The sequence below is a fragment of the Kogia breviceps genome, chromosome 19, assembly GCF_026419965.1.
Source record: "Kogia breviceps isolate mKogBre1 chromosome 19, mKogBre1 haplotype 1, whole genome shotgun sequence".
Taxonomy (NCBI): Eukaryota; Metazoa; Chordata; class Mammalia; order Artiodactyla; family Physeteridae; genus Kogia; species Kogia breviceps.
The window spans coordinates 2,440,194-2,467,468 of record NC_081328.1 but is presented as its reverse complement, the minus strand read 5'-3'; the positions used below and the strand labels follow the sequence as shown (position 1 = coordinate 2,467,468).

Below are 27,275 nucleotides of genomic sequence, written 5' to 3'. Positions count from 1 at the left end.
TAATTGACCCTATCTGTGAAGGCTCGTGAACTAAACTGGGTTCTGACAATGTGGACGGCACCCTCACAGTTACCGCTTTCCGTTCTCAAGTGGTGATGCTTCAGCTCCTATCAAATCCTCAAATTCCTACCTTAATGGCCAGGAGGAAATCAAACTGTGGAACTAGTCTGCACCTCTGAAGCCCCAGCAACCCCAAACTCTGTTATCCTCCCTTTCGTTTCCCATTTTGACCCCTTTTAATGATGACCCCCTCCCCCCGCCAAAAAAAAAACTGCTGCAGTGAACATGGGGGTGCATATATCTTCTTGTTTATGTTTTTTTCTTTGGATAAATACCCAGAAGTGGAATAGCTGGATCATATGGGAGTTCTATTTTAATTTTTTGAGGAACTGTTTCCGTACTGGCTGCACCAGTTTGCATTCCCAACAACAGTGCACAAGAGATCCCTTTTCTCCACATCCTTGCCAATGCTTTGTTTACCATAAAGTCTGCTTTGCCTGATATTGATGTAGTTAGATCAGCATTCTTTTGGTTGATATAGGTTAGTGTATCATTTTCTTTCCCTTTAACTTTCTGTGCTTATATTTTAGGTATATCTCTTATATAAGTATGTATCTGGGTTTTGTTTTTTATTGAGTCTGACAAACTGTCTTTCCACAGGGTAATTTAGTTCTTTTAAATTGACGATGATGTTCCCTGGTGGTGCAGTGGTTAAGAATCCGCCTGCCAATACAGGGGACATAGGTTCAAGCCCTGGTCCGGGAAGATCCCACATGCCACGGAGCAACTAAGCCCTCGCGCCACATCTACTGAGCCTACGCTCTAGAGCCCGCGATCCACAACTACTAAGCCCACACTCTGCAACTACTGAAGCCCAGGCGCCTATAGCCCGTGCTCCGCAACAAGAGAAGCCACCGCAATGAGAAGCCCACGCACCGCAACGAAGAGTAGCCCCCGCTCGCCGCAACTAGAGAAAGCCCGTGCGCAGCCAAAAATAAATAACTAAAATAAATAAATTTATTTAAAAAAATTGACGATGATGATTGGCAATATCTCAGTTATTTTTAAACTATTTTATGCTGTCTATTTGTCTTTTTTTTGGCCTCACTGTGTGGCATGTGGGCTCTTAGTTCCCTGACCAGGTAATGAACCCATGCCTCTGGCAGTGGAAGCACAGAGTCTTAACCACTGGACCGCCAGGGAAGTCCCTGTCCTGTCTTTTTTATGCTGATATTGATGTTCTCGTTGCCCGAGCAGGAATCGAACCCATGCCCGCTGCATTGGGAATGTAGGAGTCTTACCCACTGGACCACCAGGGAAGTCCCTCAATAATTATGTTTTTATTGCTGGAATTTTTATTTGGCTCATTTAAAAAATGTCCCCCCCTTGCCCTTTTTTTTTATATGTTGAGCCCTCTTTTATTTATTAAATCATATTAGGTTTATTGACAATTCTTTTTTTTTTTTTTTTTTTTTTTTGTGGTACGCGGGCCTCTCACTGTTGTGGCCCCTCCCGTTGCGGAGCACAGGCTCAGCGGCCATGGCTCACGGGCCTAGCTGCTCCACAGCACGTGGGATCTTCCCGGACCGGGGAACGAACCCGTGTCCCCTGCATCGGCAGGCGGACTCTCAACCACTGCGCCACCAGGGAAGCCCTATTGATAATTCTTTTAAGTCTTGGTCTTATTCTTCTGGGTTGGTCATATTTTTACTTTTCTGTAGTTTCTTCATGTATAAAATAATAATAATACTAATAACACCAACTGAATCATGAGATTGTTGTATGAGTTGAGATAATGAATGTATTATATAATGTGTCACATAGTGAATGCTCAATAACATGTAACCCATTAAAATAATTAAAAATAATGAGACACAGTGTATGACTTATGAGATATACAGGAGCTATAAATTTTATTGAAGAATATAAAAGACAACTTGAGTAAATAAATACAGCAGAATAGAAACACAGTATTAATAATGTGAGCTCATGTTAATTCACATTTTATACAATTTCAATAAATTCTAACTAAATATTTTTAAAATTTGCCAAAATTATCGTAAAGTTAATGTAAAAGAATAGGTGAGTAAAGTTTGTTTATTTTGTTTTGCTTTTAGACTTTCTGTTACTGTGGTTTTGTCCCAGGGCTACTTAGCTACTAAGAACAAAATGTGATTTCCTGAAACTTGTTTATTTCTTTCTCTGCACCTACTTAACAGGGATTCTAAAAGAAGGCCCTCTGAGGAAAGGAATAAAAGGGCATGGTTGAAGAACTCATTCCCATAAAAATGATCTCAGAACTCCAAATATCTTTTGCTCACACAGCAGGTTGCAAGAGTGCTTTCTGTTCCAAAGTGGAAGTGGTCCTCAAAGCTGCTCTCTTGGAGGATTTTTATCCTTTCATTTGGGTGCAGTCTGACGTAAATGACTAGGAACCTTGACAATCAGTCTTACTTGGTAGTATAGGTGATTTTTTTCCTGCTAGGCCTTTGGTAGACTTAACCATCTTTACCTAATGTCTTTTTTATCATCTCATTCAGTGAACTTATATCCATGTAGCTATTTGTTGAGCTCTTACTAGGTATCAGGCACTAGTTAGGTGGTGGAAGACAAAAAGCAGTGAACTTAGCTGAGTCCTTACTTCAGTAATAATTGTAGGTAATAGTTACTGACTGTTTATAGTTGTGCTTGACATATATTGAGTCATTTAATCCTCTCAGAAAGCTATGTGGTAGGTAGGATTAATATCCCAACTTCACATGTGAGGGGTTTGTATACTTGCTGAAGATTGAGGTAAGGACTAGAAGGGGGTCCTAGGATGAAACCACTTGTAAGGGGTGACCCTAAGGCCGAATCCTGGGTCGAGTAATTCAGACGGGCTCCTGCTTTGCGATTGCACATGCCGGCAGTCAGTATTCTTTCGGTTTTCCCAGGGCCTCTTCGCTATCGACTGTAAAGTTCGGCAGGGGAGTAGGGTAGGGGTGGTGCTGTGCTGACCTAAGGATTAACCCTTAAACGTTCTACCGTACTCTCCCTGCCAGACGTTAACACATACTGTGTATCTGTAACACAGAAAAGCATTATTACAGTGCCACAAAAGGTCATTGTGATAGACGTGGATGGGGTACCTTCATCTGTTTAGATTCTCTGACTATTTTGCTTTAAATTTATCAGAATTAAAATATAAAAGGAATTTTCAAATGATGACTTATGTTGTCTAGTTATTAGTCAAAATAAATCTGATTGGGTTCGTTAGAGCCTTTGGGTCCATTAGGCCCTAGTAGATTAAGTGATTACCCTATAGAATCAGCAAGGCATTGCTCAGAAGCATGTGTTATCTCTGGTGATTAATTACTAGTGGGGCTGATGTGCAGCAGATGCCTGACTCTTCCTTTCTGGGTCTCTTAGCAACAGCTTGAAGAAGAAGCCGCTAAACCTCCAGAGCCTGAGAAGCCTGTGTCCCCTCCTCCCGTGGAGCAGAAACACCGCAGTATTGTCCAAATTATTTACGATGAAAATCGGGTAAGTTCATGCCATTCCCGACGGCACAGGCCTTTAAAACCACTGGACTATGCCTTTTCCAGTCATCTGTGTATTTTGTGGTAATATTAATTGTATTAAACCTGCTCTCTGTTATAATTTTTAATGTTCTTAAACTTTGACTGAAGCTTGGTGTTTTTTCTTTATGTACTGAAGAAAAGTTGATGGTTGTGTCTTAAATTATTTAATATTTCATTTGCATGTTATATGGTAATACTATTTTGTGACAGTATAATTTTATCAGCTGAGTCTCTCTACTGTTATATAAATAGTGGTAAGCAAGTGTGTAGCACATAATACAGCCATTCTGTAGTTTTTCACTTTATGAGCAACATTTAATGCCAAATACACTATTCTAGTAGAGATGGTCATTGGATGTGGAAACGACTTGCATTATCTGCTTCAGAACTGATAGCTGGGCTGTGCTTTGAATTTTAGTTACAAAGTATGAGGCCATTGACCTTTAGGTCAACTTTCTTTTTTAGGTTTGTTAAAGTAATTTCTTCTTTCATACTCATAATTAAAAGTGTCCACGGATTTAGGAAAGCCAGGCCTCAATTCTATGAGTAATTTTGTGATGCTGAAGTTAGTTTTTGGCCAGAATCCAGCCCAGGAACTAGCAGTTAAAGGGAAACTGATTTCACCTTAATGTGAAGAAAACCTTTCAACAGAACTGCTTAACACTGGTCTTCCAGAAGCCCCCAGTTCAAGAAAGAATTATATGCTTTAAGTACTATGGTAGAGAATTGGCTCATCAGCTTAAGGTGATCGTGAGGTAGAAGTTGGGGATTGTCATTTCAGTTTATTTGCCTTGTAGTGAGAGGAGTCTTACACAGGCACCCTGGAGCAAGGTTAGCCCAGGTCCTAGAGGAAATTGACCTTAAGACAAGCAGCTGTGAGATAGTCATTAAATACACTTTTATAGGCATGATCTTGGACTCAGGTGTACGTGTGTGTAGATAGATAACCGAAAGTCATCAGGTACACAATCCTTAAGGAATTGCAAGTCACTGAGAGGCAGAAATATGGACAATCATTACTAGTTCCTTGACTGGGTTCAAAATCAGTCCAGTTTATTGGGCAGAACAACCTACGTGAAGGCAAGTCCCGTGAGGGTGAAGGGCAGTCGGTGGAATGAGTGATGAGGACCCCTCAGGGCATATGCCTGGCGGGCAGTGACGCTGGGGTCCTCGCAGGGATGTGGCCCAAGGTCAACACGTGCTCCCTTGTTTAAGAGAAGCAAGGTACACGGATTTTATATGGAGTCTCCTGCTTTTAAAAAACACACTGGAGAACAAGAAAGTGCTTCCGAGGGCGGATAGGCTTCATGGCCAGTTTGTGACTTCAGGGGTAAAGTAAATAGGGATTAGAGCTGATAATAATGGAAAAGGATCTTATAAAATAAAATATTGACTTCTTTCTTAGTATGAGTTACTTTTCAAATACATTGAATTCAATGATATTTCTTAATTGATTGAATTTCTTAATTAGCCTTCTCTTACAGGCCTAATAAACAGTTCCAATGTTAGTGAATTCTGTGGTTGCCTGACTAGGATGTGACGACTGACAGCTATTGAACAAGATCGGATAGAGAATTCAGTTTGTGTTAATTTATTTTTTTCATTAGCTAGTGTAGTAAATGTTCCTTGATGCCCTCAGCAGAAATGAAAGCTCCTTTTAGACCTCTACTTGCCATTTCAGCATTTACAATTCAGTTTGTTACACATTCTGTGAAGAGTAGAAGAACCAAACTTGAAATCTGTCTTAATATTAGACTTGCAATGAGGATTGCTGTAATCTCAGTAACCGTAGAAATCATCTTTCAAAAAATAGGTTCTTTTTGTATCCCCTGCTGCTAGTTGTTTGCCTTGGTGGTGATTGTGCAGTAGACCCTGGATGGTAGCAGAAGCCCCCGAGGGGCGTGATGGGAACAGGCCGGCTTTCTCACCGCTGACCCTTGCCTGCGTCTTCCTCCTCACCATGCTGCCTTTTGTTAGACCTTCACTGTCTCTAGCTTTTCGTTATGAATGACCTTACCTGTTCTGACACTGAGGGCACAGAGCGATGGGGGCAACAAGAGTACGTCTCCCTCTTGTTCCTTGTTTGACAGTGGCAGATACCGGTTGGCAATTAAGCCAAATGTGGCCCGAGAGATAGGGGCCCTTATCTCGTACGAGGCATTTTTCCTTTATTTAGAAAGTTAGTGCAAGGCAGAAAACTACCTCAAACTGACTGTTAGTTTTAAAATTGGCTTCCTGGGAGAAAAATTGCCTTGTATCACACTTGAACTTGAGGCTAGGATTCATTTAGTCTCCAAACAGACTCTCTTCTCCTGGACTGTTTTTAACAGTTCAATTTGCTGTTACCCTTCCCAGTTGTGGGTTCCAAAAATATTTGTAAGTGCTCTAACTTCAGCATTGTAATACGTATAGAAAAGAGGGGGTGTGCAGTGAAGCTTTCAGGAACATGTTGTTTATATTTTGATTGAATGATTTGCAAGTTAACGTGGCACCAGAAGAAAGAACGTGGTTGACGGTGGAGAATGTCCTTAGCGCCAACAACCTCTGGTCACCACAGCCGTCGTCCTGGAAACTACTGATCTCTCTCTCTTTGCCACTCTGCAGACTTGGTTAATCAGTGAAGAGCGGGCCTCAGTCCTGCTTCCTGGATATTGGTCTGGTCAATTGCTTCTCTCTTCCTCCTTCACCAGTTGCTTGATTGGAGCCCTCACCTCTCATAGATGCCGAGTTTCCTTCCTTCAGTCTTTTTTTTCTTTCTAATCCATCCTTCATATTTGAGCCCCCTCACGTGGTTCTCCAGATAAAACCCTTTGATGATTTCCCCCTTTCTACAGAGCAGCCCAGCCTTTTCATCGGTGCTTACATGCCTGCCCGCCTGGCCCGTGGCCCCAAACTCCTTTCTTAGCCATACCCTCCCAGAACACGTGGGAACGTTCCCTTGATGTTAGTAATTTACCCCGTGATGTTGCCCCTGCCGTCGGGCATCCCCGTGGCTTGCCTTTCGTGTCTGCTGAGTGCACTCGACTTCAGGACCCAGCTCAAGTATCATTTTCTCTATGCAGCCTTTCAAGACTCCTTATCTTCCTACACCAGGAAGGGTATCTTATTCATTGTTTCCTTAATGTCTCGCAGGTGCCTGGCACATCGAACATAGTCAGCATATGTTTGATGCGTTAATTACTTCTATCTATAGACTTAGAATAAAATTATATTATGTAAATGTGAAGGTTTTAAATTAATATTTTTCTGCCAAACGATAGGTTAATCTGTTCTTAGCAGTTAAACCAACATGAAGTCAAATATGTAATAAAATTTTGCAAAACTTAAATCTTGGGATATGCAAACACCTTAAATATTAGCCTTTAAAATTAGCCCTGAAGAGGTAAGTGCCTTTACGTAATAGGATACCAGTAAATATTTGTCATGATACGATTTCCCCCTTGTCTCTCAGTATCCTCTGTTACAGCCTCACTTAGCCTGCCTGTTCTTGGCATAGACTGTGTAATGTGGAATGCCTCAAGAAAGCAGGTTTAAACGTTGGAGAGTGTAGGTCATCTAGAGAGAATCAGCTGTAGGTGCTAGATATTCTAGATTTATCATCTGTGATTATGCTGTTTGTGTGTTATTTAACATGTATATATATATACACCTTAAAGCTAATAAATTTTCTGATAATTACATTTTGGCTTTTTGAGATTACAACATTGTTCTCAACTGCAGACTTTTTTTTTTTTTTTTTTTTTTTTTTGCGGTACGCGGGCCTCTCACTCTTGTGGCCTCTCCTGTTGCGGAGCACAGGCTCCAGACGCACAGGCTCAGCGGCCATGGCTCACGGGCCCAGCCGCTCCGCGGCACATGGGATCTTCCCAGACCGGGGCACAAACCCGCGTCCCCTGCATTGGCAGGCGGACTCGCAACCACTGCACCACCAGGGAAGCCCCAGACTGTTTTGATTGTTGTAACTTGGGGGAGGAATGGAGTGCTGCTGGCATCTAGTGGGTAGTGGCCAGGGGTACTGCTGAATAGCCTACAGTGCACAGGACAGCCCCCATGACAAAGAAATGTCTGGCCCAAATGTTAATAATACCAAGGTCGACAAATTGACTTAAAACTATCTACAGAAATAGCATTAGCTATGCAAGTTCAGTGGGTTTTTTTTTACAGTTTTGTATATGATATTTTTGATATGTTTATTTCTCATCTTAATAACATTTTAAGTTTCTTGGAGTTTGGAAAGTGTGTTACACTACTTTGAGCATCCTTTGCTAATTAAACATAGTTCTTTTCACATAATATATGCCAAATAAATATTTGAACTATTGTAATTGATAAATGAAAAGGATAATGTTTATTTTAAGGGAACATCTTTCTCTACACTTGGGGATACTGATTGATTCCATTCCCAAATGTGTGTTGCATCAGAAGCCCTGGAGAATTTCCCAGCCACAGTGCGTGGACGTGGGAGTCTCTGCAGCGGACAGTGAGCCCTTGTTGTTACTAGTGAGCATGTGCTGGGGCAAGAGAGAGAGCTGAGAACCCCCGACACATTTGCTGGATGTCAAATTCCAGCTTAAACAGCTTTAGTATTGAATTTTGTTAATTTCATTTGTCTATTAAAGGTAGATTTCTGTTAAATAGATAGCACTTTGGTCTAGATGATTTTACTTTTGAAAAAGGCATGTAAAAGTATATAATTCAACATTTATTTATTACTGAATACTTTGAGTAATTCAAACTAGTTTTTTTCTCTATTGTTATTACTAAGGTTGTCTTATAATTGGAAAATATGCTCATTATAAGCTTTTCTTCAAAGAGATCAATTTGGCTTACCGTAGTAAAGATTGGCAACTTTAATGAAAATTTAAAAACATAAAACACCATAAAGACATTGAGTTGAAGTATTAAAAATGTTTGAAGGATTCATTTCTTTCTTTCTTTTTTTTTTTTTTTTTTTTTTTTTGTGGTACGCGGGCCTCTCACTGTTGTGGTCTCTCCCGTTGCGGAGCACAGGCTCCGGACGCGCGGGCTCAGCGGCCACGGCTCACGGGCCCAGCCGCTCCGCGGCATGTGGGATCTTCCCGGACCGGGGCACGAACCTGTGTCCTCTGCATCGGCAGGTGGACTCTCAACCAGTGCGCCACCAGGGAAGCCCGAAGGATTCATTTCTAATAGTGAATATCTGTTCCCTCTTCCTGGAATCTTAATATCTGTTTGTTTTTAAGAACTTACCAATTCTTTAGGTTTTGCTTTCAAAACAAATGTTCAGATTTGACTGAATTTCGTGAGGGAGTTATGAAAATAAAATTAGAGAGTATTTCAGGCTCTCATATGAAAGAAGAATATTTGGAAATAAGGGTAAGTTTGACTGTAGATTAGTATTTAGGTAAATATTATTAAATTGGAAGTGATTTTACATTTAGGTAATATAATTTTAAATTATACAATATCATAATGTTTTTATCTAGAAAAAAGCAGAAGAAGCTCATAAAATATTTGAAGGTCTTGGCCCAAAAGTTGAACTGGTAAGTAAGAAATTTCTTTTTTCATGTCTAGTGCTCTTTTTGTAGCAGTTTTTCTTGGGATAAAATGGAATACAGTCACTTACTTTGGGATGAGAGTGATGTAGCTGGGCAGTAAGGGTGATAAGCTTGAAATAATGTGCACGAACTTGATTACCTTTGCAGAAGCATTTTCCTGATTGTGTTTTTGCCTGAGCAGCCATTTAATCACTCGGGTAGAAGGAGAAGGAAGTAAGAACAGAAATAGAAAGCTCTTTGAATCATACTGTTAGGGTAATATTGGTGTTAAATCCTCCTTTGCCTTTGAGATTTAAAAAAATCTATGACTGAATTTATTGTGGGATACAGTGGATTTATGAACTTTCTTAGAGCAGTGGCATTGTGAGGAGATGGGGTGGACAGAGTTATTCAGGGAACCCGAGTCTGGGGGTTTTGGTAGGGCATCTGTTGTGTAGACCCAGTAGTACTGTACCTCAGCTTCCATTGAGATAGAAATTGTGTCTTTGTCTCTTCATTGACATATGTACAACATTTTGTATATAAATGTTTGATTTATTTTATAGCCACTCTATAACCAGCCATCAGATACCAAGGTGTACCATGAGAACATCAAGACGTAAGTATTGATCATCTTGGAGTTCTTCAGTTAAAGACCATATATTCTATAAAAAGATCATTTTTATGTTATCTGCTGACATAGTATTATAATACAGTGTAGGTGTGTTATAATATAGTGTAGGTGTGTTTTAGATTTGTGTAATTTGCTGTCGTTTTACTATATGTTATCTTCCTCTGGCTTCTTGGGGGTTGGGGTAACAGCTTTGAGTTTCCGAGGCCAAAAAATAAAATAAATTATTGCATAAAACTAGCTGGTTTTATAATCTGCTAGTAAAAAAGGTGGATACTTAACATTGAAATGGCTTACCTTGAGGCTTGAATTTTTTGCCTCCTGTTTTGTCTTTTTTTCAGTGGAGTACCTGCAAGGCGCATGATGAAGTAAGATAATGAAGCTTTTTCATTTAAGACTAGTGATGACACCGTCCCCCACCAAGCCACATCTGCCATTGCAAAGTAGAAGTGCCACGGATCATTTTATCATTATTCAAAATCCTATTCTAGGGAAATCCCTTCCATGACTCTTGCTAATGACGGTATTTGTAGACCCTTCTGCCATTTCATGTCCTGGTGCCTTGGAAGCGCTCAGCCACCTCATGTGGGTGAGGAGACCTGCTCCAGGTTGTAGTTGCTTAGCCTTGCTCATCCCAGACACCAGGCCTTCATGGATGCACATTTTGGAGTGAGAAAATAAGTGAAAAGAAAACCTAATTTACTGATCTGATTGAAGTAAGAGAGGAAGCTAGATAGGTATCATTTTTTTATTATCATATTTTAAGAGAATTTTAGATGAATTATTCTTAGTTTGTAACAAAAATGTGATATTTCTACTTTATATGTTTTATTAAGTATAACCAGAACATTATACTTATTTACTAGTACCGTTACTAATGAGCACATTGCTATTTTTATATATATATATATATATTTTTTCTTTTAAAAAATTTTCTTGCTGAGAGTATGTGCAATAGTTGACTACTTTGCAGAACTGGTGGCAAATATAATTTGCATGGTAGTATGCATGACAAAAATGGAAATTTGAATAATTTTAACTTTTGTTAAGTAAGTGGTTTATAATAAAAGTCATATACTTAGAATTTTTCTGTGAGATGCTGCTATGGGCTTGCCAACCCTTAGAGGTAGGTTAGGCCAAACTCATATAAAATATACCTTGTTTTGGAACTGTTTCGCTGTGTTAACATTTTTACAAAGGAGAATAGCAGATAAAATCTAGTTGGCTACTTTTAATGACTTTTTTTTTCCGCAAAGCTTCCGTTATGTTTGTGTTCTGTCTTTTCCCTGATATTAGCTGCAGAACAGCCCTGATTTATTTCCTATCAGCTACGTTGCCTACTACAGTGCTTGTCACACTGTCCTGAGATGGGGTTCTTCATTTAATTTCTTAGGAAACACTTTAGGTTATATTTATTGATTGTCATTTGCTTTTGAGTAGCACATAATTACAATGAGAGCAAACTGAATATATGGTAATGCTCCTACTGTGCATCACCTTGTGAAATATCGTTTACTCAGCTGCATGCGTCTGTATGAACCGTTCAGTAGCTATTCTGTCATCACCGTCATTTGCTTTGTATGAAACAGCAAACGGTCCTCTTAATAATTCTCTTCGTCTCTTGGCTACTTTTCCATATAGCCAGCTCCTGACTGTCCATGCTTATTTGAGTGGAGCCAGTGTCAGTGTTAGTCCTGAGTGGCAGATAATCCAAAAAATTACTTCTACTTGCCTTGGCTTTGTATTTATATTTGAATAATCAGCTTGAAATCCTTTCTGGAAGTAGGTGGGGTATAAATATTTATATCTGAGCCTGCATGTCATTGTTTTTGAAGGTTGCAGTGCTTCCAATTTGAAAAGTGAAACTATTTACACTAAGTTATAAGGGAAGTCTTCTGTCCTGTCACGTTGGCCTCCGTGGCGTCTTAGAGTGTATTGTGTTGTTTCTGTGTAAAGCAGAAGCCGCCTCTGTGTTGGTGCACTCTCACAGGAGGGAGGGCAGCACATACCCGAGGGAGGAGATAACTTTCCAAGCTCCGCCTTCTCTTACACCCCCCTCCCTCCAAGAGTGTGCCAAGGTGTTTATCTCACGAGGGTTCTTAAGGAGAATCAGTAACTGTGTAATCAGAACTTGAAAATAATATTTGCCTTACAATTGAATGTAATAACTAAAAATGAACTGTTTGTATTAAAGTCTTACTATAGAATGGGAGGAACTTTAGTCAGTTCTAATTATTGCAGGAGTCTTATTTTGCAGGGTGAAAAAATTAGGGTTAACTTTGATTACATCATATATTCTTAAGTGATCTTCGCTTGTTTTTCAGTGTCTCTGAAAACAAAAAAGTGAATGCATTATTAAATTGTACTTTTTCTTAATGTCATACAACCATATTTTTCTCTTCTAGAAACCAGGTGATGAGGAAAAAACTCATTTTATTTTTTAAAAGAAGAAATCATGCAAGAAAACAAAGGGTGAGGTCCTATCCTTGTTAACTGAAATTTGTGCAACTTTCCCGTCCGCTTCTTCCGGCATCCGCTTTCCCATTGTAGTGAGAACGGTTCTTGATCACACATGAGAACAGGTGCTGATTTAGACAGTAACTATAGATGTGATGTAAATATAAATCTATTTCTAGCAACATTTTGATGTCATAAATCACATTTAATATCATTATCAAATTAATTTCTTTGGTCATCTGTGTATAACATTTTCATCTAGCCAAAATAAAGAAAATGGTGAGTAGTTAAAAAAGAAATATGAAAAAGAAATAGGATGATCTACATTTAGTCTCTTAACCCTCAAACAAATGTGGGTAAGTTATGGTCATGCTGATAAGACATCACTGTTCTTTCTTATTAGAAACTGGGTCAGCTAAAGTTCAGCTTTTTCAAATTCACATCATTTTTCATATTTATTATATGACTTGCAGTCTAAAAATTGTGTGGTTATAATAATCTTCATGGAAATTAAGTTACAGAAAATATAATGCCAGTATTCTTATATTTATAGTGTGTTCCTACTAATTTTAGACAATTAACTCATTTAAATTATTTTTTAGTGAATAAATGATGTTCTTTGATTCACATCAGAAATGAACTTTGTACCTTGCATTTAAGGATCTGACAGTTTAACGAATTGTAAGGGTCAGCAGCTTTTATTTGGTATATAATTTCTAATGTTCTAATTTGCCAGTCTAGTCCTTCAGATACTTTCTTAAATTACCAGTCTTGAATCTTTTTTTTTTTTTGCCAAGAGCATACACATATAAATAAGAAATTAGCTAAAGTATTTTTTTCTATCCGATAATTTTGTTGTAATTATGGTGTAATTGCTAAATTTGCTATCTGGAGACAAACACAGAAGCACGGACTTTGTTTTCATACTTCACAGGGTATTTAGTTATGAAGTTTATATGTTCATTGAGTTGCTTAATAAATACTTATTGGCTATTTCCTTTGTCCCATGTATTTTTCTACAAAGAGAGTGGGCAGCCGTGTGGTTTTAGCCCTTAGGGAGCCTAAGGAGTAAGGAAGTAGATGAGGCTGCAGGCGATTACAGTGTTGTGGTCTTACGATGGCACAGGATTTACAGATGGCCGTGAGAGCGTGTAAGGGGGCAGCTGGCGCAGATATGAATCATGAGGGGTTGTTGCACAGGGAAACCAGTCCTCTGCAGACTTTCACAAGCAGGGGGAGCAGCTCGCGGGAAGGTCTGGGAAGTGGAGGGAGTGTGGCGGGTTGCAGAGGGCCGGGCTTGGACTGAGCTGGGAGGGTGGCGAGGAGTGAGGCTGCGCAGGGAAGCCCGGGTCGGGTCGTGCATAGCCCAGGGGTCATGAGGGGGCTTTGGGTCAGATCCTGAGGGCGGCTTTTCAGTGTTTGAGCTGAGGAAGTGAAATGTTGAGCTCTGTGTTTTAAGAAGTTGCATCTGGCTATGCCGTTCACGGTGCATGGGAGTCACGTAGGAAGGAGCCCGTTGCTTGAATCCAGATGAGACCGAGGGGGTGTCGTAGAGCTGAGCGCAGGTGGAGGCCCAGGAGTGGACAGGCTATGAGGAGACGGGGCGTGGGGAAGGCGGTGCTTTCCCCTCGCGGCCACTTCCTGGAGCTGTGTGGCAGGCCCTTTCGTTGTCTCCCACCCACGGTCCGGGGCTTGCAGTGCACGGTTCTTTTTTTCTTCTTCTCTGTTTAAAAAATGAGATCATACATTATTCTTTTCTCTAAAAGCATTCGTTCTCGATTTCACGTAGTTTACTGCATTTCTTTTTATCATAAAGTACAACCAATTTCTGCCTTTTCCAGACTGTCAGAAATGTTCATTATATGGCATTATTTGTAGTAAGAAAAAACTGCAAGTAACCAAAACGTCCAGCAGTAGAGGGATGGCTTAAGTGTGAGTGTTTTCTCTGACATATTGGAAGGATAACAGCAAAATGTTAATCTGCTTGCCTTTGGGATTATGAACTATTTACATGTTTCTATTTATAATTTTCCATTTTTTTGACAGTGAAGATGTAATTGTTATCAGAGTGGCTCATCATTTAGTTTGTTAATTTGTGTAGTCTTAATATTAACTAAAAAATCCAGCCACAATAGGCTCTATGTGTTAATCTTTCCTAGAAAACAGCTCCCTTTCTTTCTCTTCTTTCAGATCAAGGACAGCTTTTCATTCACAGTTGAGTCATAGGCCACATGTACTTCTGACTTAGCCTTAAGACGTAACCTTTACTTTAAAGTATTAGGTTTGCAGAATCACAGAGTTTAGTTTAATTATTAATTTGCTACGGGTATTTAATAGGAGCAAAAAATCTGCCAACGTTATGATCAGCTCATGGAGGCATGGGAGAAAAAAGTGGACAGAATAGAAAATAATCCTCGGAGGAAAGCTAAAGAAAGCAAAACAAGGGAGTATTATGAAAAGCAGTTTCCAGAAATTCGAAAACAAAGAGAACAGCAAGAACGGTTTCAGCGGTAAGTGGTTTGATGTTCAATGGCTATGCTGTTTTCCTTTGAATCATACTTTTGATCCTTCACAATATTTATTGTTACCTGAATCTAATCATTAAGAAAGTTCATAAAGAACTTTTATTATGTTTTTCTTCTTTTTTTTAAAATGGAAGTACAGTTGATTTACAGTGTTGTGTTAATTTCTGTTATAGAGCAGAGTGATTCAGTTATACATATATATGCATTCTTTTAAATATTCTTTTCCACTATGGTTTATCACAAGATACTGAATACAGTTCCCTGTGCTATACAGTAGGGCCTTGTTTATCCATTCTATATATAATAGTTTGCATCTGCTAATCCCAAACTCCCGATCCATCCCTCCCCTGCCCCTTGGCAACCACAAGTCTGTTCTCTGTGTCTGTGAGTCTAAGAACTTTTATTTTGAATATAAAACTTCATTATCAGCTAACAATGTTTATGCCTTAATGAATTTAATATTAATTTTTTATATTTAATCATGCTGTTGAATCTAAATTTAAGTGAATATTTTGAAATTCTTCAGTTCTTGAAAATGCTCATTCCTTTGGAAATGACAGTTAGTAAGAATAGACTTGAATGTCTCACAGTTCTTCGTTACCTCCCAACATGATCAAAACTCTTAAATTGATTGCTAATAGAGAAATTCTTTATTATTGGTATGTAGTTTCTGATTTCTTTTTACTTTAAGAGAACAAATACTTTTGCAAAGGTAGAAGCTTTAGTTTTCTTCTCCACTGTTTCATGAAAGCCCCGTTAATCACAATTAAGTTTCTGTCAGGGATGATGATTGTGTTTTTTTTCCCATCCCTTTAAAAGTGTCTTGTGTATTTTTCTAAGTCTGCTATCCTGTTCTCTGGAAGGCAGAGTGCTATTTGAGATGAAGATGACACCAGTAACTGTAGTTTTCCAGAAGTTTCCCATAAACAGTTCTGCCAATGGAACTTAGACATGTAACCTTTAAAAAGAAATCTTAGCATTTAAATCGTTACTAATTTTATAGATAAGTGGCTTAAACATATTGCTTAAAAGTAGTTCTCAGTAGCATTTTAGGTTTCTTCTCTGACTTCTAGTTGATTAAAAAGTCCCATTCAGAAAAGAAATCGATGTAAAAGTAATCTAACTGATATGTCTTCTTTATAAAAGGCCTTTAAATATATCTCTAATTTCTCCCTCATATTTAGAGTTGGGCAGAGGGGAGCTGGTCTTTCAGCCACCATTGCTAGGAGTGAACATGAGATTTCTGAAATTATTGATGGACTCTCTGAACAGGAGGTAAGACAGTTAATTGATTTAATTCAAGTTAATTGATAAATTATTCAGGCATTTTAGCCTCATACCCCATAAACTAAGGGTTTAATTGTATATAACTGAGGGAACACTAACGGCGTTTGAGTTGTTCCAAAGTTTGTGGCCAACCATCGAAGGTTTTAAACAAGGCCGCCCTGTGATCATATTGCCATTTTTATGAAGACGGCTTTGGCAACAGGGAGGCCTGGAAAGAGGTGAGGAGGCTGTTATGATAAAAATAAGGACCTGAGTCAGGGCAACAGTGGCAGAAATGTGTAGGAAGTGCCTGGTGGAGAGATCTGTAGAAGGTAGAGTGGACAGGACAAGTGTGGGGTGAGAAAGAAGAGCAGGTTAGAGGACTGAGCTGCTGGTGCTGTTTCCTAAAATAACAAAGGAGCGTGTACTTTGCAGGTGTTTGTATGTTGGGTTGTGGACCTGAGGTTCGGGGGGATGTCCAGAGTGTGATCTCTAGCCAGCTGAGATCTGATCTGATATTAATAAATCGGTTCTGAATAAGAATAAATTTCTGTTCCTAACAGTGAATCTTCATAGCTGTTTTCAAACTATCTCTGAAGGTCGGTCCAAAAACCATATATTGAGTTTTGCTAGTTTTGGTTTCATAATATGGCTTTAAAAAAAATCTCATCTCTAAATTCTGAAAGTCATGCTTATTTGAACATCGTGGTCCTCTTAAGTAATGCAGACAATTATTATATTGCTATACATTTCAGAATTTGTGGCCATAATCTCTGCAGTGATGACTAACTCTGTGTTAAATTTCTTTGCTCACTTTTTGACTGATTCTGTAAGGGGGGGCATCTGTAAACAGCCCAAACTAGTATCAGGTGAGGTGATTTCAAGCTAATGTGTCTGTCCCAAACCACACTTTGGTGTTCAGACTCATTGAGAGTATTCATAAAATTAGAACCTGTGTAAGGACTTGACTCTAAGGCAATGTCTGCTTCTAGGAGAAGAGTTTCAGGAAAAAAACCTAGCCTTGTATTGAGGTCAGTACTAACACTTTTTGGTAGAAGTTTTCTCATGGAAGTTTGTGCTTATAAACTTACTGAATTAAACTGTGGGAAAAATAAAATTGTATAACTGTAACCAAGTTTTAGTTGAAATTCTAAAGATAATAGTCTTAAATTTGCAATGGAAAGATTATGTAAGATTAGCAAGAAGTGTTTAATACCTAAGTAAGTTTAGTTAATTTAAAATCAATGACCTTAAGATTTCGGTTCCTGTCTGCTTATTTTTCTATTTTATTATTCTTTAAAATGGTGTTAAGACTTTTTAAAATGAGGCAATATTAATGTTAGTAAGTGCTTCATAAGATCATTACTTCAGTGACCTGACATTACTTGTGTCCTTTAGGTCTAAGATTCATTATTTGAAGTATCAGCTTCCTTTAAGGAAAGAACTCTTCTCAGATTGTAGTAGTGGATTATAAAAAAAATAATAGTTGTACTCTCTGCCTCTGTTGTTCATGAAATGAGTGTTTATTAGATAATATGTATAATTACTGTATGTTAGATGTTATGGTACCACTGCTGTTGTCATTAAAGTACATACGTGGTGTTTCATTGTCTATTAAGACAGTTGGTCTGTGGCCCTTTTAAAGTTTTATTCTCTGTAAATTGCATTTTCCTTTCTTTTTTTTTTTAGAATAATGAGAAACAAATGCGACAGCTCTCTGTGATCCCACCTATGATGTTTGATGCAGAACAGAGAAGGGTCAAGTTCATTAACATGAATGGGCTTATGGAGGACCCTATGAAGGTTTATAAAGATAGGCAGTTCATGAATGTTTGGACTGACCATGAGAAGGAGATCTTTAAGGACAAGTAATTTAAATTTGAAATTATTCTCTAATAGAAGCTTACATAAGTTAGTGAAAAATATTGGCATTACTTGTAAATTGAACTGTTTCCCCCAAAACTTGACCCCATTTTTGGCATTTGAGTAGTGGGTACTGTGGAAGTCAGAAAAGACAGATTTGATATGACCTTCCTGTAAGTTTATGGGTGGGAATGTAGGTACCAGGTAAGAACAGGGTTGTGGAGTCATTTTAAGAGTGGTACCCAAACCTGGGCTGTGTCCTATTCACCTGGGGGTGCATTTTAAAGTTACAGATTTCTGTGCTCTACTGTATTCCAATCCAGTCAGTTCCTGGCGGACCGGTGCCCAGGAATCTCTGCCCTTTAAGAGGACATTGGCATTTAGGAGTCACTAGAAATTAGTCTACATTATATTTCTATTCCCAAGGGCTTTCCCCCCTCTTTTTAAGTTGTTAAAATGTGTTTGTGTGTGTGTGTGTGTGTGTGTGTGTGTGTGTGTGTGTGTTTTTCTTTTACTCAGGTTTATCCAGCATCCAAAAAACTTTGGACTAATTGCATCTTACTTGGAAAGGAAGGTAAGAAATGGTTTGCATTGAGAATGTCTGTAGGTTTGTGATGGTTGCTGCTTTGAAGCTTCTGTGCCTAGTGCACATAAGTAGTTAAATAGAAATATAAGTAGTTAAATAGAATTTTTGCGAAGGGCTTGATACAGAAAAGATTCTCATGTGAATAGTATAGTGATATTTACAATTATATGATGACCAATTCTAAGCACAGAACACAGACTAATTTTCATGGTTAATCAAAAATGACCTGATATTATATTTCCCTAAAAACACATAGGTTACAATGTCTTTTGAATATCATTAAACTTCTAATTAAAATTTCAGAGTCCTGATGGTCCCTGAAATTTTTTCACAGTGGATTGGATGTTGGGTTTATGTGCAAAGTGAGACATTTTGAATATTTATGTATATAGAGGAAGAAAGAGAATTTAGTTGCTCGTAAAGAAGAAAGTGCTTGAATGTTTCTGATAATTCCTGGTATCTTTTACGTAATTTGTATTAAGACAGCTGTAATAGTCCATCAAGATAGTAGACACTATATATATGTATTTTTACAGCCTAGATATGCCTTAAAAAGCTAGCCATTTGTGGTTTTCCTCATTTTATACTTTGAGAACACTAGAGATTTTCCTTGAAAGTGTTACTTGATATTAAAAAAAATTTTTATTTCATTGGATCCTCAAAAATAATTTTTTTTTTTTTGGTAGAGTGTTCCTGATTGTGTTTTATATTACTACTTAACCAAGAAAAATGAGAATTATAAAGCCCTAGTAAGAAGGAACTATGGAAAACGCAGAGGAAGAAACCAGGTATGTTTCATTATTGTATGAAACAATTTCAGGGTTGGTGGAAATATGAAGATGAAAAATTTTATAACAGGAGCTTTATATGTAATAAGGTGTACTTTAGGAATTGACGTTTCTATGAAATTAATTAGAAAGTTATGAGCATGTTTTGATTATTTTGAATGTATATTTAATGTGTTATATTTTCTACTTTGAATGCATTTTAAGTTTCTAGTATAACAAAATTAATGAGAAGTTTTATATTTCCATGCTGTCGAAATTGTGCATGTCAGAGTTAACAATAATAATGTAATTAAATATGAGAACCGTGACAGCCTATTTAATATACCACCTTTACCAGTCTTTTTGTCTGTGGAGGGGACAGGTAGAGTAAGGGAGAGCAGTACAGCATGGTGACTAGAGTACAGGGTTGTTTACTGAAATACCCGGGACCTGATTGTTTCAGGTTAACTTTATTTCTGGGGTTAAAGCACTTGACCTCAAAAAGATTGTTTTTAATGCAGTGCAGTATGTGTTTTCACAGTCGCAGTTCAGTACTTTAGAAACTCTTTTCCTTCAAGTAGCTGATCAGCTGCCGTCACAGCTCCCATCTGTTCTTCCTGTGCGCCCCACACCCTGAGACCGCTTGCAGGATGCATGGCACATGTGGGCACGGACGGCTGCTGCCATCTCCAGCATTCCTGATGCTCTCCGTTACACAGTCCCCCGCCTTCCCTTCCCTGGTCACCCCGGTCGCCAGATACAGGTTCTCTCATGATGTGTGGTCATTGTTCCTCCAGAACAATGCCACCTGACAAGATGTGATGACACACTCATCAGAAGCAGTATTTCTTGGTCAAAGAAAGTATAGAGTGTTTCATGAGTCAACTGTGTAAAATGCTGCTAGAGGTCAAGTGAGCTGCGGTGGGTGGGTGAGGGGCCAGGACTAAGACCATAGTGAGTGAGGGGCACGGGGTGCAGGGCGACACGCTGCAGAGCACAGGTGTCCCCTTGTTTGTAAGGTTCGCTTAGAGAGGGTACCGAGGAATGGTGGTGGGGCTGCTGGGAATCAGAAGGGAGGGAAGGGGCCTGCTGGTGCAGCAGCCAGTGTTGCAGAGACAGAGCAGTGGCTGCAGAGCTCCAGGAAGGGCTAACCAACTAACCGAATGGCAGGTTAGACGTTGGCGGTGATGTGGGAAACTGTTGCACCAGAGGAGCCAGGGCATCTCCCCACTTCACACAGAGAAAGTGGAGTCAGGGTCCATTAGCCAGAGATGGTAGAGCCCACCAGCATCTTAAACAAGTTTCAGCTACTAATTTTTTATTTTTTTAAGTGATTCTTCCAGTCCGAGAACATGGTATATCTCTCCATCTGTTTGTATCATCTTTAATTTCTTTCATCAGTGTCTTACAGTTTTCTGCATACAGGTCTTTTGTCTCCTTAGGTAGGTTTATCCCTAGGTATTTTATTCTTTTTGTTGCAGTGGTAAATGGGAGTGTTTCCTTAATTCCTCTTTCAAATTTTTCATCATTAGTGTATAGGAATGCAAGAGATTTCTGTGCATTAATTTTGTATCCTGCAACTTTACCAAATTCATTGATTAGGTCTAGTAGTTTTCTGGTGGCATCTTTAGGATTCTCAATGTATCTGCAAACAGTGACAGTTTTACTTCTTCTTTTCCAATTTGTATTCCTTTTATTTCTTTTTCTTCTCTGATTGCCATGGCTAGGACTTCCAAAACTATGTTGAATAATAGTGGCGAGAGTGGACATCCTTGTCTTTTTCCTGATCTTAGAGGAAATGCTTTCAGCTTTTCACCATTGAGAATGATGTATGCTGTGGGTTTGTCGTACATGGCCTTTATTATGTTGAGGTAGGTTCCCTCTATGCCCACTTTCTGGAGAGTTTTTATCATATATGGGTGTTGAATTTTGTCGAAAGCTTTTTCTGCATCTATTGAGATGATCATATGGTTTTTATTCTTCAATTTGTTAATATCGTGTATCACATTGATTGATTTGCATATATTGAAGAATCCTTGCATCCCTGGGGTAAATCCCACTTGATCATGGTGTATGATCCCGTTAATGTATTGTTGGATTCTGTTTGCTAGTATTTTGTTGAGGATTTTTGCATCTATATTCATCAGTGATATTGGTCTGTAATTTTCTGTTTTTGTAGTATCTTTGTCTGGTTTTGGTATCAGGGTGATGGTGGCCTCATAGAATGAGTTTGGGAGTGTTCCTTCCTCTGCAATTTTTTGGAAGAGTTTGAGAAGGATGGGTGTTAGTAGCTCTTCTCTAAATGTTTGGTAGAATTCAACTGTGAAGCCATCTGGTCCTGGACTTTTGTTTGTTGGAAGATTTTTAATCTCAGTTTCAATTTCATTACTTGTGATTGGTCTGTTCATATTTTCTATTTCTTCCTGGTTCAGTCTTGGAAGGTTGTGCATTTCTAAGAATTTGTCCATTTCTTCCAGGTTGTCCATTTTATTGGCATTGCGTTGCTTGTAATAATCTCTTAGGATGCTTTGTATTTCTGCGGTGTCGGTTGTAACTTCTCCTTTTTCATTTCCAACTTTATTGTTTTGAGTCCTCTCCCTCTTTTTTCTTGATGAATCTGGTTAATGGTTTATCAATTTTAAGAACCAGCTTTTAGTTTTATTGATCTTTGCTATTGTTTTCTGTTTCTATTTCATTTATTTCTGCTCTCATCTTTATGATTTCTTTCCTTTTCCTAACTTGGGGATATGTTTGTTCTTCTTTCTCTAGTTCTTTTAGGTGTAAGGTTAGATTGTTTATTTGAGATTTTTCTTGTTTCTTGAGGTAGGCTTGTATTGCTATAAACTTCCCTCTTAGAACTGCTTTTGCTGCATCCTATAGGTTTTGGATCGTTGTGTTTTCATTGCCATTTGTCTCTAGGTATTTTTTGATTTCCTCTTTGATTCCTTCAGTGATCTCTTGGTTATTTAGTAATGTATTGTTTAGCCTCCATGTGTTTGTGTTTTTTACATTTTTTTCCCTGTAACTGATTTCTAATCTCATAGTGTTGTGGTCAGAAAAGATGCTTGATATGATTTCAATTTTCTTAAATTTACTGAGGCTTGATTCGTGAGTCAAGATGTGATCTATCCCGGAGAATGTTCTGTGCGCACTTGAGAAGAAAGTGTAATCTGCTGTCTTTGGATGGAATGTCCTATAAATATCAATTAAATCTGTCTGGTCTGTTGTGTCATTTAAAGCTTGTGTTTCCTTTTCTGTATGGATGATCTGTCCATTGGTGTAAGTGAGGTGTTAAAGTCCCCCACTATTATATAGTGTTACTGTCGATTTCCTCTTTTATAGCTGTTAGCAGTTGCCTTATGTATTGAGGTGCTTCTGTGTTGGGTGCATATATATTTATAATTGTTATATCTCCTCTTGGATTGATCCCTTGATCATTATGTAGTGTCCTTCCTTGTCTCTTGTAACATTCTTTATTTTAAAGTCTATTTTATCTGGTATGAGTATTGCTACTCCAGGTTTCTTTTGATTTCCATTTGCATGGAATATCTTTTTCTGTCCCCTCACTTTCAGTCTGAATGTGTCCCTAGGTGTGAAGTGGGTCTCTTGTAGACAGCATATATATGGATCTTATTTTTCTACCCATTCAGCAAGACTGTGTCTTTTGTTTGGAGCATTTAATACATTCACGTTTAAGGTAGTTATTGATATGTATATTCCTATTACCATTTTCTTAATTGTTATGAGCTGTTTTTGTAAGTCCTTTTCTTCTCTTGTGTTTCCCACTTAGAGAAGTTCCTTTAGCATTTAGCTGGTTTGGTGGTGCTGAATTATCTTAGCTTTTGCTTGTCTGTAAAACTTTTGATTTCTCCGTCGAATCTGGATGAGATCCTTGCTGGGTAGAGTAATCTTGGTTGTAGGTTCTTCCCTTTCATCACTTTAAGTATATCGTGCCACCCCCTTCTGGTTTGTAGAGTTTCTGCTGAGAAATCAGCTGTTAACCTTATGGGAGTTCCCTTGTATGTTTTTTGTCATTTTTCCCTTGTTGCTTTCAATAATTTTTCTTTGTCCTTAACTTCCGTCAATTTGATTACTGTGTGTCTCTGCGTTTTTCTCCTTAGGTTTATCCTGCCTGGGACTCTCTGCACTTCCTGGACTTGGATGGCTATTTCCTTTCCCATATTAGGGAAGTTTTCGACTATAATCTCTTCAAATATTTTCTCGGGTCCTTTCCCTCTCTCTTCTCCTTCTGGGACCCTTATAATGTGAATGTTTTTGCGTTTAATGTTGTCCCATGGGTCTCTTAGGCTGTCTTCATTTCTTTTCATTCTTTTGTCTTTAGTCTGTTCCACAGCAGTGAATTACACCATTCTGTCTTCCAGGTCACTTATCCGTTCTTCTGCCTCAGTTATTCTGCTATTGATTCCTTCTAGTGTAGTTTTCATGTCAGTTATTGTATTGTTCACCCCTGTTTGTTTGCTCTTTAATTCTTCTAGGTGTTTGTTCTTTAATTCTTCTAGGTCTTTGTTAAACATTTCTTCTTCGCGATCTTTCCTTCCATTCTTTTTCTGAGGTCCTGGATCATCTTCACTATCATTATTCTGAATTGTTTTTCTGGAAGATTGCCTGTCTCCACTTCATTTAGTTGTTTTTCTGGGGTTTTATCTTGTTCCTTCATCTGGTACATAGCCCTCTGCCTTTTCATCTTGTGTATCTTTCTGTGAATGTGGTTTTTGTTCCACAGCCTACAGGATTGTAGTTCTTGCTTCTGCTGTCTGCTCTCTCAGCTACTCATTTTTAACAATAGCTTTATTCCTAATTACAAACTAGTATTTATAACATTTATTTTTTAGAAATTATATGTATTACTGTTTAATTTTTTCAATCCCACATAAAGTCAGGGGATAATTTGATTTATATTATACCTCACCTTTGCCGGGTTAGCAGTCTTTTGCTTGTGATGACAGAGCAGGAAGTTTTGTGCGACGGGGAGTGTCTCTGAAACATTGGCTTTCTATCCTAAAGTTATCTGGGACAGCATTACACTCCTTGCTGGGACATACATGTCCCTGTGCAGTTCGAGCCATGGTGGTGTTTTCTTCTGCACCACTTGTCCTCTGTGCTAGCGCCCTTCCCACATCTCAGGACACATGTGCAGAGCCAAGGTGGTCCTTGTGTACCCTCACTTGGACCTGAACCTGGGGATGCTTGCCCCTGGCTAGGCTCAGTTTCATTTTGGGTAGCCTTCTGATAGTCTAGTCCTGTCACCCTGAAGATATTCCTTCTACTTTTATATTTCTCTGGTTGATTCATTGGGAACTTGGGAGGGGAGGGAGTTAAATGATGGACTTAAACTACTATCTCAGACCAAAAGAATCTCTTACCTCTGTTTCTTAGTTGCTTGTGTCAGAATACTTGTACAGTTTTTCAGAGGTAGGTAGTGTAGGGTTGTGTTTGCTCTCTCCTGTGGAACCAAATGATGGGCGCTGATACCAGAGGAGAGGGGAGGCCGTTAGACTTTTCAGCAGAAGAGTCACCTCAGGTTTCATTTGTGACAGGAGCCTTCTGGCTGCTCTGTTGTGACTCTAATGTAGGGGAGGCCAGTTAGGGGTTATTTTAGTAATTTCAGTGGCTTGGACCAGACTCTCGTGGGAGCTGGGGAGAACTGGTCAGGTTCTGGGTATGTTTTTGGAGGTAAGGCCAGTGGGTTTTGCTGATGGAGTGATTGTGGGGATGCAAGCACGGTTAGCAGAGATAGGCTGTCTCGGCTGCTGGAGTTGCCATTGACTGTGACAGGCTCGGTGGGAGGAGGAGCGGATTTGGGGGGATTATCAGCCACGTACGAGATTTTAAATACCTGTTAGACTTTCCCCCATGGGGATGTAGAGCCGGTAGATACAGAAGCCTGCAGTTTAGGAAGAAGATCTTGGGTGGAAATAGAGAATTTTCTACATAGAAAAAAGTTCAGAAAGACTTCTTTTTTTTCGGCCATGCCATGTGGCTTGTGGGATCTTAGTTCCCTGACCAAGGATCAAACCCGGGCCCCCAGCAGTGGAAGTTTGGAGTCCTAACCACTGGATCACCAGGGAATTCCCCCAGAAGACTTTAAAAAAAAAAAAAAATCTAGTTACAAGTTAAACAATTTTAAATAGGTATTTTTACCTTGGCAGGTATAGAGATCCGACTAATTTGAAAATCACTCTACTGCTCTATTATGCAGTCAAGTTTGAATGAGTAGGAATTACCTCGGGTCATCCCGAGCAATTAGAGATTTATTCCAGATTTATTCCTCTGACGTGTGCACTCCATCCTTTCAGGCTTTGGTTGCTTCTCCCCTGCCCCACTCCCAGCTGCTTACCTGTAGGAAGTCATTTTAATTCAGCAGATGAATATGTAGTATGCTGTTGGCTGAGAGATTCCACATCTGTGAGGTGTGATTTTTAACATTGCTGTTGCCATAGGGGACCTTGCATATTATTTACGCAGAAAATGAATTTTAATCTTAGAATCATCGGGAAATGAGAGATAATCGTGCTTTTGTTACAGTTGTGTTCAGAGATTATTGTTGGCAAAAGTTTTAACTCTTCTCTCAAAAATTCTGTGGGCTACTGTGCCCAAACCATTGTTACAGTCCAGCTTACTGGCATCCCGTGACGAAAATGAGTGTGGTCCTTTATCAGTTTTAGTTGAAGCAGTGAATGCTTATCAAAGATAACAAACCAAAAGCCCCTCTTTGGCTTTGCTGTTTGGGATCTACAATTGTCAGTACCATGCCAAGTAGTAACTTGATTCTGTGTGCAACATTTTTGTCAGAAGTAAGAATTCCATCTCACTTTCCAGCATAAGCTCCCATGTAGTAAGTCTGTCACTGTGCAGATGGGATTCCTGTGGCACCTGCTCGTGACCTGCAGTAAAGCAAGTCATTGTTTAGAAACCACATTTTTCATTTCCAGATCTTCGAGGGCTCTTACAAGAATTTGTATTCTCCCTTCATGCCGACAACATCTTCCCCTTTAACTGTGCCAGCGTGTTTTTATTCCCCAGAGGTGTTCAGAAAGAATATACTTATGTAAATGTAGTAATTGTTGAAGTTGGAGGAGTTTTTGACTAAACCGTTAGCTATACACTAGTTAGAAAGGGTGATTTAGACAATTAAAGCATTGGGTGTAATGGAAGGAGCTTTAGATCCCCAAATGCTCTGCTTCTTTGTGTCTGTGGCACTCTAGATGTGTCCCTTCACTTGGTGACGTCTGTGGGGGAGACATCTGTGAGCACTGGTTCTTAGCTTGCAGGGTTTATACGAGACTAGCTGTGTGTGCAGTACCAGAGTGTGGGGACCGCCCAGTGCGTAAAGGGCAGCAGCGGCCGCCTTTGTTGCCTCCAGCCAAACATGCTTCTTGGTGATCGACGGCTTTCACTCTTCAGGAAAGTAGTCTCCAATTCAGTTGCCTTAAAGGCATCAGTTATTAACATACTTGGATAGGATCGGCACAAGATATTTTCTGTTTACTGCCTGAAGTACTTTAAAAACAACCTCAGCGGCTGAAGTACTTCATTTTTTCTGTTGCTTGTACATTGTTATTTAACTAGCTCCTGGTTCTTAAATTTGGTCATTTCACTTTTTGGCAACTTCATTGTCTGCTGAGTGAGAATACCTTTATTTATTCGTTTTCTAAAGACCTGAGCATTTTAACAAATATATATGAGTATTAGACACCCAGTCAGATGTAGTAGTAATAAATCTCAGCATAAGCTAGCATTTGATCTTTTCTTTTTTCTTTTTTTAAAAATATATTTCTTTTTAAAATTTATTTAATTTATTTATTTTTGGCTGCGTTGGGTCTTTGTTGCTGCGTGTGGGCTTTCTCTAGTTGCGGCGAGAGGGGGCTGCTCTTCGTTGCGGTGTGTGGGCTTCTCATTGCTGTGGCTTCTCTTGCTGCGGAGCACAGGCTGTAGGCGCGCGGGCTTCAGTAGTTGTGGCTCGTGGGCTCAGTAGTTGTGGCTCGCGGGCTCTGGAGCGCAGGCTCAGTAGTTGTGGCACACAGGCTTAGCTGCTCTGCGGCATGTGGGATCTTCCTGGACCAGGGCTTGAACCCGTGTCCCC

The 27,275-nt window shown here is 39.2% G+C and overlaps 1 protein-coding gene across 1 annotated transcript in view; it reads left to right on the top strand.

Annotated features, from left to right (window-relative positions):
- Positions 1–27,275, top strand: part of NCOR1 (nuclear receptor corepressor 1) — a 143,134-nt gene that overhangs the window by 43,499 nt on the left and 72,360 nt on the right. Inside the window, exons 6-15 of the mRNA XM_059048394.2 lie at positions 3,409–3,522; positions 9,026–9,082; positions 9,643–9,695; positions 10,049–10,075; positions 12,113–12,179; positions 14,502–14,674; positions 15,874–15,964; positions 17,645–17,823; positions 18,338–18,392; positions 19,091–19,192. Of these exons, the coding sequence (XP_058904377.1) occupies positions 3,409–3,522; positions 9,026–9,082; positions 9,643–9,695; positions 10,049–10,075; positions 12,113–12,179; positions 14,502–14,674; positions 15,874–15,964; positions 17,645–17,823; positions 18,338–18,392; positions 19,091–19,192 (918 nt within the window). The remainder of the gene's footprint in view (positions 1–3,408; positions 3,523–9,025; positions 9,083–9,642; positions 9,696–10,048; positions 10,076–12,112; positions 12,180–14,501; positions 14,675–15,873; positions 15,965–17,644; positions 17,824–18,337; positions 18,393–19,090; positions 19,193–27,275) is intronic.